Source organism: Carcharodon carcharias, chromosome X (assembly GCF_017639515.1).
Source record: "Carcharodon carcharias isolate sCarCar2 chromosome X, sCarCar2.pri, whole genome shotgun sequence".
In the NCBI taxonomy this organism is placed as follows: Eukaryota; Metazoa; Chordata; class Chondrichthyes; order Lamniformes; family Lamnidae; genus Carcharodon; species Carcharodon carcharias.
In genome coordinates, this window is record NC_054507.1 from 28,367,523 (window position 1) to 28,381,872 (window position 14,350).

Genomic DNA, 14,350 nt, shown 5'->3' on the forward strand with positions numbered 1-14,350 from the left:
CTCTCTCTCTCTCTCTCTCTCTCGCCTGCACACCCCCTCTCGCCCACACTCTCTCTCTCTCTCTCTCTCTCTCGCCTGCACACCCCCTCTCGCCCACACTCTCTCTCTCTCTCTCTCTCTCTCTCTCTCTCTCGCCCACACTCCCTCTCTCTCTCTCTCTCTCTCTCTCTCGCCTGCGCACCCCCTCTCGCCCACACTCTCTCCCTCTCTTTCTCTCTCTCTCTCGCCTGCACACCCCCTCTCGCCCACACTCCCTCTCTCTCTCTCTCTCTCTCTCTCTCTCACCTGCACACCCCTCTCGCCCACACTCCCTCTCTCTCTCTCTCTCTCACCTGCACACCCCCTCTCGCCCACATTCTCTCTCTCTCTCTCTCTCTCTCACCTGCACACCCCCTCTCGCCCACACTCCCTCTCTCTCTCTCTCTCTCTCTCTCTCGCCCACACCCCCTCTCGCCCACACTCTCTCTCTCTCTCTCTCTCTCTCACCTGCACATCCACTCTCGCCCACACTCCCTCTCTCTCTCTCTCTCTCTCTCTCTCTCACCTGCACACCCCCTCTCGCCCACACTCTCTCTCTCTCTCTCTCTCTCTCTCACCTGCACATCCACTCTCGCCCACACTCCCTCTCTCTCTCTCTCACCTGCACACCCCCTCTCGCCCACACTCCCTCTCTCTCTCTCTCGCCTGCACACCCCCTCTCCCCCACACTCCCCCTCTCTCTCTCTCTCTCTCTCTCTCTCGCCCACAACCCCCCTCGCCCACACTCCCTCTCTCTCTCTCTCTCTCTCTCTCTCTCACCTGCACACCCCCTCTCGCCCACACTCCCTCTCTCTCTCTCTCTCTCTCTCGCCTGCACACCCCCTCTCACCCACACTCCCTCTCTCTCTCTCTCTCTCTCTCTCTCTCGCCCACACTCCCTCTCTCTCTCTCTCTCTCTCTCTCGCCTGCACACCCCCTCTCACCCACACTCCCTCTCTCTCTCTCTCTCTCTCTCTCTCTCTCTCGCCTGTACACCCCCTCTCACCCACACTCCCTCTCTCTCTCTCTCTCTCGCCTGCACACCCCCTCTCGCCCACACTCTCTCTCTCTCTCTCTCTCTCTCTCGCCTGCACACCCCCTCTCGCCCATACTCCCTCTCTCTCTCTCTCTCTCTCTCTCGCCTGCACACCCCCTCTCGCCCACACTCCCTCTCTTTCTCTCTCTCTCTCGCCTGCACACCCCCTCTCGCCCACACTCCCTCTCTCTCTCTCTCTCTCTCGCCTGCACACCCCCTCTCGCCCACACCACTCTCTCTCTCTCTCTCTCTCTCTCTCTCTCGCCTGCACACCCCCTCTCGCCCACACTCTCTCTCTCTCTCTCTCTCTCGCCTGCACACCCCCTCTCGCCCACACTCTCTCTCTCTCTCTCTCTCTCTCTCTCTCTCTCTCTCTCGCCCACACTCCCTCTCTCTCTCTCTCTCTCTCTCTCTCGCCTGCACACCCCCTCTCGCCCACACTCTCTCTCTCTCTTCTCTCTCTCTCTCTCTCTCTCTCGCCTGCACACCCCCTCCTCTCGCCCACACTCCCTCTCTCTCTCTCTCTCTCTCGCCTGCACACACCCCTCTCGCCCACACTCCCTCTCTCTCTCTCGCCTGCACACCCCCTCTCGCCCACACTCCCTCTCTCTCTCTCTCTCTCTCTCGCCTGCACACCCCCTCTCGCCCACACTCCCTCTCTCTCTCTCTCTCTCTCTCTCTCTCTCTCTCGCCCACACTCCCTCTCTCTCTCTCTCTCTCTCTCTCTCTCGCCTGCACACCCCCTCTCGCCCACACTCTCTCTCTCTCTCTCTCTCTCTCTCTCTCGCCTGCACACCCCCTCTCGCCCACACTCTCTCTCTCTCTCTCTCTCTCTCTCTCTCTCACCTGCACACCCCCTCTCGCCCACACTCCCTCTCTCTCTCTCTCTCTCTCTCTCTCTCGCCTGCACACCCCCTCTCGCCCACACTCCCTCTCTCTCTCTCTCTCTCTCGCCTGCACACCCCCTCTCGCCCACACTCCCTCTCTCTCTCTCTCTCTCTCTCTCTCGCCCCACACTCCCTCTCTCTCTCTCTCTCTCTCTCGCCCACACTCCCTCTCTCTCTCTCTCTCTCTCTCTCTCTCGCCTGCACACCCCCTCTCGCCCACACTCCCTCTCTCTCTCTCTCTCTCTCTCTCTCCGCCTGCACACCCCCTCTCGCCCACACTCCCTCTCTCTCTCTCTCTCGCCTGCACACCCCCTCTCACCCATACTCTCCCTCTCTCTCTCTCTCGCCTGCACACCCCCTCTCGCCCACACTCCCTCTCTCTCTCTCTCTCTCTCTCTCTCTCTCTCTCTCGCCTGCACACCCCCTCTCACCCACACTCCCTCTCTCTCTCTCTCTCTCACTCTCGCCTGCACACCCCCTCTCGCTCACACTCTCTCTCTCTCTCTCTCTCGCCAGCACACCCCCTCTCGCCCACACTCCCTCTCTCTCTCTCTCTCTCTCTCTCTCTCTCTCACCTGCACACCCCCTCTCGCCCACACTCCCTCTCTCTCTCTCTCTCTCTCTCGCCTGCACACCCCCTCTCGCCCACACTCACTCTCTCTCTCTCTCTCTCTCTCGCCTGCACACCCCCTCTCGCCCACACTCCCTCTCTCTCTCTCTCTCTCTCTCGCCTGCACACCCCCTCTCGCCCACACTCCCTCTCTCTCTCTCTCTCTCTCCTCTCTCTCTCTCTCTCGCCCACACTCCCTCTCTCTCTCTCTCTCTCTCTCTCTCTCTCTCGCCTGCACACCCCCTCTCGCCCACACTCCCTCTCTCTCTCTCTCTCTCTCGCCTGCACACCCCCTCTCGCCCACACTCCCTCTCTCTCTCTCTCTGGCCTGCACACCCCCTCTCACCCATACTCTCCCTCTCTCTCTCTCTCGCCTGCACACACCCTCTCGCCCACACTCCCTCTCTCTCTCTCTCTCTCTCTCTCTCTCTCTCGCCTGCACACCCCCTCTCGCCCACACTCCCTCTCTCTCTCTCTCTCTCTCGCCTGCACACCCCCTCTCGCCCACACTCCCTCTCTCTCTCTCTCTCTCTCTCTCTCGCCCACACTCCCTCTCTCTCTCTCTCTCTCTCTCGCCCACACTCCCTCTCTCTCTCTCTCTCTCTCTCTCTCTCGCCTTCACACCCCCTCTCGCCCACACTCCCTCTCTCTCTCTCTCTCTCTCTCTCTCTCGCCTGCACACCCCCTCTCGCCCACACTCCCTCTCTCTCTCTCTCTCTCGCCTGCACACCCCCTCTCACCCATACTCTCCCTCTCTCTCTCTCGCCTGCACACCCCCTCTCGCCCACACTCCCTCTCTCTCTCTCTCTCTCTCTCTCTCTCTCTCTCGCCTGCACACCCCCTCTCACCCACACTCCCTCTCTCTCTCTCTCTCTCACTCTCGCCTGCACACCCCCTCTCGCTCACACTCTCTCTCTCTCTCTCTCTCTCGCCTGCACACCCCCTCTCGCCCACACTCCCTCTCTCTCTCTCTCTCTCTCTCTCTCTCACCTGCACACCCCCTCTCGCCCACACTCCCTCTCTCTCTCTCTCTCTCTCTCGCCTGCACACCCCCTCTCGCCCACACTCCCTCTCTCTCTCTCTCTCTCTCTCGCCTGCACACCCCCTCTCGCCCACACTCCCTCTCTCTCTCTCTCTCTCGCCTGCACACCCCCTCTCGCCCACACTCCCTCTCTCTCTCTCTCTCTCTCTCTCTCTCTCTCTCGCCCCCACTCCCTCTCTCTCTCTCTCTCTCTCTCTCTCTCTCTCTCGCCTGCACACCCCCTCTCGCCCACACTCCCTCTCTCTCTCTCTCTCTCTCTCTCTCTCGCCTGCACACCCCCTCTCGCCCACACTCCCTCTCTCTCTCTCTCTGGCCTGCACACCCCCTCTCACCCATACTCTCCCTCTCTCTCTCTCTCGCCTGCACACACCCTCTCGCCCACACTCCCTCTCTCTCTCTCTCTCTCTCTCTCGCCTGCACACCCCCTCTCGCCCACACTCCCTCTCTCTCTCTCTCTCTCTCTCTCTCTCTCTCTCTCTCTCTCTCTCGCCTGCACACCCCCTCTCACCCACACTCCCTCTCTCTCTCTCTCTCTCACTCTCGCCTGCACACCCCCTCTCGCCCACACTCCCTCTCTCTCTCTCACTCTCTCTCGCCTGCACACCCCCTCTCGCCCACACTCCCTCTCTCTCTCTCTCTCTCACCTGCACACCCCCTCTCGCCCACACTCCCTCTCTCTCTCTCTCTCTCTCTCTCTCGCCTGCACTCCCCCTCTCGCCCACACTCCCTCTCTCTCTCTCTCTCTCTCTCGCCTGCACACCCCCTCTCACCCATACTCTCCCTCTCTCTCTCTCTCGCCTGCACACCCCCTCTCGCCCACACTCCCTCTCTCTCTCTCTCTCTCTCTCTCTCTCTCTCTCGCCTGCACACCCCCTCTCACCCACACTCCCTCTCTCTCTCTCTCTCTCACTCTCGCCTGCACACCCCCTCTCGCTCACACTCTCTCTCTCTCTCTCTCTCGCCTGCACACCCCCTCTCGCCCACACTCCCTCTCTCTCTCTCTCTCTCTCTCTCTCTCACCTGCACACCCCCTCTCGCCCACACTCCCTCTCTCTCTCTCTCTCTCTCTCGCCTGCACACCCCCTCTCGCCCACACTCCCTCTCTCTCTCTCTCTCTCTCTCGCCTGCACACCCCCTCTCGCCCACACTCCCTCTCTCTCTCTCTCTCTCTCTCTCGCCTGCACACCCCCTCTCGCCCACACTCCCTCTCTCTCTCTCTCTCTCTCTCTCTCTCTCTCTCGCCCACACTCCCTCTCTCTCTCTCTCTCTCTCTCTCTCTCTCTCGCCTGCACACCCCCTCTCGCCCACACTCCCTCTCTCTCTCTCTCTCTCTCTCTCTCTCGCCTGCACACCCCCTCTCGCCCACACTCCCTCTCTCTCTCTCTCTGGCCTGCACACCCCCTCTCACCCATACTCTCCCTCTCTCTCTCTCTCGCCTGCACACACCCTCTCGCCCACACTCCCTCTCTCTCTCTCTCTCTCTCTCTCACCTGCACACCCCCTCTCGCCCACACTCCCTCTCTCTCTCTCTCTCTCTCGCCTGCACACCCCCTCTCGCCCACACTCCCTCTCTCTCTCTCTCTCTCTCTCTCTCGCCCACACTCCCTCTCTCTCTCTCTCTCTCTCTCGCCCACACTCCCTCTCTCTCTCTCTCTCTCTCTCTCTCTCGCCTGCACACCCCCTCTCGCCCACACTCCCTCTCTCTCTCTCTCTCTCTCTCTCTCGCCTGCACACCCCCTCTCGCCCACACTCCCTCTCTCTCTCTCTCTCGCCTGCACACCCCCTCTCACCCATACTCTCCCTCTCTCTCTCTCTCGCCTGCACACCCCCTCTCGCCCACACTCCCTCTCTCTCTCTCTCTCTCTCTCTCTCTCGCCTGCACACCCCCTCTCACCCACACTCCCTCTCTCTCTCTCTCTCTCACTCTCGCCTGCACACCCCCTCTCGCTCACTGTCTGTCTCTCTCTCTCTCTCTCTCGCCTGCACACCCCCTCTCGCCCACACTCCCTCTCTCTCTCTCTCTCTCTCTCTCTCTCACCTGCACACCCCCTCTCGCCCACACTCCCTCTCTCTCTCTCTCTCTCTCTCGCCTGCACACCCCCTCTCGCCCACACTCCCTCTCTCTCTCTCTCTCTCTCTCGCCTGCACACCCCCTCTCGCCCACACTCCCTCTCTCTCTCTCTCTCTCTCTCGCCTGCACACCCCCTCTCGCCCACACTCCCTCTCTCTCTCTCTCTCTCTCTCTCTCTCTCTCGCCCACACTCCCTCTCTCTCTCTCTCTCTCTCTCTCTCTCGCCTGCACACCCCCTCTCGCCCACACTCCCTCTCTCTCTCTCTCTCTCTCTCTCTCTCTCGCCTGCACACCCCCTCTCGCCCACACTCCCTCTCTCTCTCTCTCTGGCCTGCACACCCCCTCTCACCCATACTCTCCCTCTCTCTCTCTCTCGCCTGCACACACCCTCTCGCCCACACTCCCTCTCTCTCTCTCTCTCTCTCTCTCTCGCCTGCACACCCCCTCTCGCCCACACTCCCTCTCTCTCTCTCTCTCTCTCTCTCTCTCTCTCTCTCTCTCGCCTGCACACCCCCTCTCACCCACACTCCCTCTCTCTCTCTCTCTCTCACTCTCGCCTGCACACCCCCTCTCGCCCACACTCCCTCTCTCTCTCTCTCTCTCTCGCCTGCACACCCCCTCTCGCCCACACTCCCTCTCTCTCTCTCTCTCTCACCTGCACACCCCCTCTCGCCCACACTCCCTCTCTCTCTCTCTCTCTCTCTCTCGCCTGCACTCCCCCTCTCGCCCACACTCCCTCTCTCTCTCTCTCTCTCTCTCGCCTGCACACCCCCTCTCACCCATACTCTCCCTCTCTCTCTCTCTCGCCTGCACACCCCCTCTCGCCCACACTCCCTCTCTCTCTCTCTCTCTCTCTCTCTCTCTCTCGCCTGCACACCCCCTCTCACCCACACTCCCTCTCTCTCTCTCTCTCTCACTCTCGCCTGCACACCCCCTCTCGCTCACACTCTCTCTCTCTCTCTCTCTCGCCTGCACACCCCCTCTCGCCCACACTCCCTCTCTCTCTCTCTCTCTCTCTCTCTCTCACCTGCACACCCCCTCTCGCCCACACTCCCTCTCTCTCTCTCTCTCTCTCTCGCCTGCACACCCCCTCTCGCCCACACTCCCTCTCTCTCTCTCTCTCTCTCGCCTGCACACCCCCTCTCGCCCACACTCCCTCTCTCTCTCTCTCTCTCTCTCACTCGCCCACACTCCCTCTCTCTCTCTCTCTCTCACCTGCACACCCCCTCTCGCCCACACTCCCTCTCTCTCTCTCTCTCTCTCTCTCGCCTGCACTCCCCCTCTCGCCCACACTCCCTCTCTCTCTCTCTCTCTCTCTCGCCTGCACACCCCCTCTCGCCCACACTCCCTCTCTCTCTCTCTCTCTCTCTCTCTCTCTCTCTCGCCCACACTCCCTCTCTCTCTCTCTCTCTCTCTCTCTCTCTCTCGCCTGCACACCCCCTCTCGCCCACACTCCCTCTCTCTCTCTCTCTCTCTCTCTCTCTCGCCTGCACACCCCCTCTCGCCCACACTCCCTCTCTCTCTCTCTCTGGCCTGCACACCCCCTCTCACCCATACTCTCCCTCTCTCTCTCTCTCGCCTGCACACACCCTCTCGCCCACACTCCCTCTCTCTCTCTCTCTCTCTCTCTCTCGCCACCACACCCCCTCTCTCCCACACTCCCTCTCTCTCTCTCTCTCTCTCTCTCTCTCTCTCTCTCTCTCTCTCTCGCCTGCACACCCCCTCTCACCCACACTCCCTCTCTCTCTCTCTCTCTCACTCTCGCCGGCACACCCCCTCTCGCCCACACTCCCTCTCTCTCTCTCTCTCTCTCGCCTGCACACCCCCTCTCGCCCACACTCCCTCTCTCTCTCTCTCTCTCACCTGCACACCCCCTCTCGCCCACACTCCCTCTCTCTCTCTCTCTCTCTCTCTCGCCTGCACTCCCCCTCTCGCCCACACTCCCTCTCTCTCTCTCTCTCTCTCTCGTCTGCACACCCCCTCTCGCCCACACTCCCTCTCTCTCTCTCTCTCTCTCGCCTGCACACCCCCTCTCGCCCACACTCCCTCTCTCTCTCTCTCTCTCTCTCTCTCTCTCTTCCCACACTCCCTCTCTCTCTCTCTCTCTCTCTCTCTCGCCTGCACACCCCCTCTCGCCCACACTCCCTCTCTCTCTCTCTCTCTCTCTCTCGCCTACACACCCCCTCTCGCCCACACTCCCTCTCTCTCTCTCTCTCTCGTCCGCACACCCCCTCTCGCCCACACTGCCTCTCTCTCTCTCTCTCTCTCTCTTCCTCTTTAAGACGCTCCTGAAAGCCGACATCTCGGACCGAGCTTTTCCGTCGCCTGCCCCTCGCGTCTCCTCGCCTGCCCCGGTGTCCGAACTCCCCCTCTGGGTCTAACACCACCGCGCGCTGAACTTGGAACGTGTTCCCGAGCAGGGGGATACCGGAGAGGGGACGGGGTGGGGGTGGTGGTGGTGGTGGTGGAGGTCTATCGCGCACGTCCCTCTACAACCTCCCTTCCTCTCGCCCACCCCACCCCTGTCCGGCCTGCCCGACAGTGCCTAACCCTTGCTGTGTGACTCCGGACGGGCACAGCACAGTGGCGATGTCCAGCTAAGCACGCTCTGCTGTCAGCCGGCAATAAATTGCCACCCCCACCGACCCCCCCCCCCCCCCCACCCACCCTCTCTCTCACTCTCTCTCTCTCTCCCTGGCTTAGTTTTAACAGAAAGGTTTAAAATAAAAATGCCCTCTTTGTCTGTCCAGAGAGGGGAGATCGCCGCTGGCCTTCTCTCGATTATAATTGTTTTCACGGACAGACGGACAGGACTGGGCCTGGTTAAGCCCCTCGTTTCGTTTCTCCATCAGTTATCGCCGATTCTGTCTTGATTTTAAACTGGTTTTGATTTGGGGGGGGAGTGGGGGTGGGAGGGGGGTGAGTTCCGCTGTGGGCCTTGTAGTGGTGGCTCGTGTGAAGCTTTGCTCTGTGATCTCTGTGTACAAAGACTAATAACGTTGTGCTGTGCTCTTGTGTTAATCGTCTCATTAATAGCTCACGGTGTGTCTGTTTCTTTCTCTCTCTCTCTCTCTCTCTCTCTCTCTCTCTCTCTCTCTCACTCACTCCTTCCCCTTCCCCTCGCACACCCACCCACCCACCCACCCACCAAACCCACCCCTCCTCCATCTACCCACGTCCCTCAATCTGACTCTCTTTGGGATTGCCAAGGAGCTGGTAAGAACCTTTCCACTTTTAACTTTTGGTGCTCTCCCAGTCGCCGTGTTGCGCTGTGCTAACAACTGCCTTGTTAACCCTTCCGTGGGCCGCAGAGCTCTTGGGGATCCTTTTTTAATTCCGGCCTCCCTTTTTTATTTTTCCTGCATCCTTCCATCGCCCTAATGACAGCTTTGCTCTCTCCCCGCACCCACCACCACCCGCCCCCTCCCTCCCCACCCCAACATCCCAATCCTACCCCCCCACCAGCCCCTCCCCTGCACAACCTCCTCCCGAAGCGGCGAGACCTTCCTCTGGCCCCGCGTGGTCAGGGTAGGCCAGGAGCTAGGGGCGGACTCCTGTCCGACACTCTGGTAGAGAGCCCCCCACCCACCCCACCCCCCCCAAAACTACTACTGCCCTGATCCACCCCCCTCAACCAGCCGCACACCCGGGGGGGGGGTCCTCTTTAGCGCACACGACGCTCGGTGGGCTTTCTGGCAGGTGAAGCGGCTGTGGGGGTGGTCTGTGTCTGGGTGGGTGCGGGGGTGGTGAAATCATTGGCCCCGCTTGGGGTGAAGAGGGCGTCACTCCCTTGGTCCACGGAGGGTTGGAGGCTTGCAAGGTGCGCACGGGCCTCGGTTCCCCATCGATCGGCTGCTATTGAACGAGTAAAATCCCTCGACGCGCTCCGCCTGAGCCTCGTGAATGACCTTGGCGTGATTTTTGACATGTTGGCGTGTAGCTACAGCGAGTAATTAGGAAGGAACGTGTAGCCTCAGCCTGTATTACAAGGCTTGGGGGGGGTGGGGGGCGGGGTGGTGTATAAAAGTCTGGTGGTGGGGGTGGGGGGGGAGTCTTGCTCCAGCTGTACAGGGCGTTGGTGAGACCACACCCGGAGCCCTGTGTCCAGTTCCGGTCTCCTAACTTAAGGGAGGGTGGGGGGGACGGACTGGCATCGGGGGCCGTTCGGAGAAGGTTAGCTCGGCTGATCCCTGGGACGAAGGGGGGGGGTTTGTCTCACGGGGAAAGGTTGAGCAGGTTGGGCCCTGGACCCATTGGGAGTTTAGAAGAACGAGAGGTGATCTTATTGAAACAGATCAGATTCTGAGAGGAGGGGGGTGGGGGGGCTTGACAGGGTGGATGCTGAGAGGGTGTTCCCCACCCCCCCACCTCCTCGTGGGGGGAATCTAGAACGAGGCGGGAGGAGGGGGACACAGTTTCAGAATAAGGGGTCTCCCATTGAAGACGGAGACGAGGGGGAATTTCTTCCCCCAGAGGGTGGTCAGTCTGTGGAATCCTCTGGCTGACTAGCAGAGGAGAAGTTAGCTGTCTGGTGAAGTCCAGATATGGTTTAGGGGGGGTGGGGGGGTGGGGAGATGAAGTAGGAGGGGCAGGAGGAGGCTGGTGAGGAGCAGATCCACCAGCACGGAGCAGATGGGCTGAATGGCCTGTTCCTGTGAGACTGAGTGTAATGCAGGCGCAGGGATGGACTGGCCCCTGGGTGAAGCGGGAGTTTTGTGACGGGATCGGAAGGAAGAGCACAAGGGTCACTGCTGCCCTCGGCTGCAGCTCCCGAGATAGATGGAGCTGCCTTCTCGACAATGGGGCTGTTCAGCCGAAGGCCGCAGCGCTGTTAAAGATTTATGTCCATCTGCTAAGTGCTGGCTGCTGCCCTTCATCTCCGAGTGCTTTTCGAGTTCCTAGTGAGGCTCTGGAGCAATTGGCTGAACCTCCCAGCGCGTGTGGTGGCAGAGAGGCTGGGGGTGGGTGGGGATGGAGAGCTGACGGAAGAACAGAAATCATCTTTAAAGATCCCCACCAAGCACGGTGGGAGGGGGTGGAATTTTTCACATGCCCCCGACCGGTGGAGGAACACAGAGTAGCGGAGCAGGCTCGAGGAGACATCCAGTCCACGCCTCCCATTCCTGATAGGAGGCACACAAAGACAGAGGGACACACACACACACACACGAAGACAGAGAGAGAGACACACACACTTAGACAGAAACACACACACACATAGACAGAGACACACACACACAAACACACACACACACGTAGACAGAGACACACACACACGAAGACAGAGAGAGACACACACACGTAGATAGAGACACACACACACACACACACACACACACACACGTAGACAGAGACACACACACACATGAAGACAGAGAGAGACACACATGTAGACAGACACACACACGTAGACAGAGAGAAACACACACACGTAGATAGAGACACACACACACACGAAGACAGAGACACACACACACACACGAAGACAGAGACACACACACACACACGAAGACAGAGAGACACACACACACACACGTAGACAGAGACACACACACACACACGTAGAAAGAGACACACACACACACGAAGACAGAGACACACACACACGAAGACAGAGACACACACACACACGTAGACAGAGACACACACACACACACACGTAGACAGAGACACACACACACACACATGGACAGAGACACACACACACACGTGGACAGAGACACACACACACACGTAGACAGAGACACACACACACACGTAGACAGAGACACACACAACACGTAGACAGAGACACACAACACGTAGACAGAGACACACACACACATGAAGACAGAGACACACACACACACATGAAGACAGAGACACACACACGAAGACAGAGAGAGACACACACACACACACGCATAGACAGAGACACACACACACACACACACACACACACGTAGACAGAGACACACACACACGTAGACAGAGACACACACACGAAGACAGAGAGAGACACACACGTAGACAGACACACACATAGACAGAGACACACACACACACACGCATAGACAGAGACACACACACACACACACGTAGACAGAGACACACACACACGTAGACAGAGACACACACACACGTAGACAGAGACACACACACACACGTAGACAGAGACACACACACACACGTAGACAGAGACACACACACACACACACACACACACACGTAGACAGAGACACACACACACACACACACACACACACACGTAGACAGAGAGAAACACACACACACACACACGTAGACAGAGAGAAACACACACACACACACACGTAGACAGAGAGAAACACACACACGTAGACAGAGAGAAACACACACACGTAGATAGAGACACACACACACACACGTAGATAGAAACACACACACACACGTAGAAAGAGACACACACACACGTAGAAAGAGACACACACACACGAAGACAGAGACACACACACACACACGAAGACAGAGACACACACACACACACGTAGACAGAGACACACACACACACACACACACGTAGACAGAGACACACACACACACACACACACGTAGACAGAGACACACACACACACACACACACACACACACATAGACAGAAACACACACAACACGTAGACAGACACACACACACGAAGACAGAGAGAGACACACACGTAGACAGAGACACACACACACACACACACACGCATAGACAGAGACACACACACACACACACACGCATAGACAGAGACACACACACACACACACACGCATAGACAGAGACACACACATACACACACACGCATAGACAGAGACACACACACACACACGCATAGACAGAGACACACACACACACACGCATAGACAGAGACACACACACACACACGCATAGACAGAGACACACACACACACACACGCATAGACAGAGACACACACACACACACACACGCATAGACAGAGACACACACACACACGCATAGACAGAGACACACACACACACGCATAGACAGAGACACACACACACACACACGTAGACAGAGACACACACACACACACACGTAGACAGAGACACACACACACACACACACACACACACGTAGACAGAGACACACACACACACGTAGACAGAGACACACACACGAAGACAGAGAGAGACACACACGTAGACAGAGACACACACATAGACAGAGACACACACACACACACACACACGCATAGACAGAGACACACACACACACACACACACACACGTAGACAGAGACACACACACACACGTAGACAGAGACACACACACACACGTAGACACACACACACACACACACACACACATAGACAGAGACACACACACACACGTAGACAGACACACACACACACACACACACACACACACAGAGACACACACACACGTAGACAGAGACACACACACACACACACACACACACACATAGACAGAGACACACACACACACGTAGACAGAGACACACACACACGTAGACAGAGACACACACACACGTAGACAGAGACACACACACACACGTAGACAGAGACACACACACACACGTAGACAGAGACACACACACACACGAAGACAGAGAGAGACACACACACACACGAAGACAGAGAGAGACACACACACGAAGACAGAGAGAGACACACACACGAAGACAGAGAGAGACACACACGTAGACAGAGACACACACACACACACACACACACGCATAGACAGAGACACACACACACACACACACACACGTAGACAGAGACACACACACACACATAGACAGAGACACACACACACACGTAGACAGAGACACACACACACGTAGACAGAGACACACACACACACGTAGACACACACACACACACACACACACACATAGACAGAGACACACACACACGTAGACAGACACACACACACACACACACACACACACAGAGACACACACACACGTAGACAGAGACACACACACACACACACACACACACACACATAGACAGAGACACACACACACACGTAGACAGAGACACACACACACGTAGACAGAGACACACGTAGACAGAGACACACACACACACGTAGACAGAGACACACACACACACGTAGACAGAGACACACACACACACGAAGACAGAGACACACACACACACGAAGACAGAGAGAGACACACACACGAAGACAGAGAGAGACACACACACGAAGACAGAGAGAGACACACACACGAAGACAGAGAGAGACACACACGTAGACAGAGACACACACACACACACACACACACGCATAGACAGAGACACACACACACACACACACACACACACACGTAGACAGAGACACACACACACACGTAGACAGAGACACACACACACACGTAGACAGAGACACACACACACACGTAGACAGAGACACACACACACACACACGTAGACAGAGACACACACACACACACACGTAGATAGAGACACACACACACACACACGTAGATAGAGACACACACACACACACACGTAGATAGAGACACACACACACACACGTAGACAGAGACACACACACACACACACACACGAAGACAGAGAGACACACACACACACGTAGACAGAGACACACACACACACACACACACGTAGACAGAGACACACACATAGACAGAAACACACACACACACGTAGACAGAGACACACACACACACGT

At 57.9% G+C, this 14,350-nt stretch overlaps 1 protein-coding gene across 2 annotated transcripts in view; it reads left to right on the forward strand.

Moving 5' to 3' along the window:
• Positions 1-14,350, forward strand: part of dctn2 (dynactin 2 (p50)) — a 118,452-nt gene that overhangs the window by 71,741 nt on the left and 32,361 nt on the right. Inside the window, exon 3 of one of the 2 annotated variants that reach the window (XM_041180255.1) lies at positions 8,875-8,880. The exons of the other annotated variant lie outside the window; for it this stretch is intronic. Coding sequence (XP_041036189.1) covers positions 8,875-8,880 — 6 coding nt within the window. The remainder of the gene's footprint in view (positions 1-8,874; positions 8,881-14,350) is intronic. 2 annotated transcript variants of the gene reach the window in all.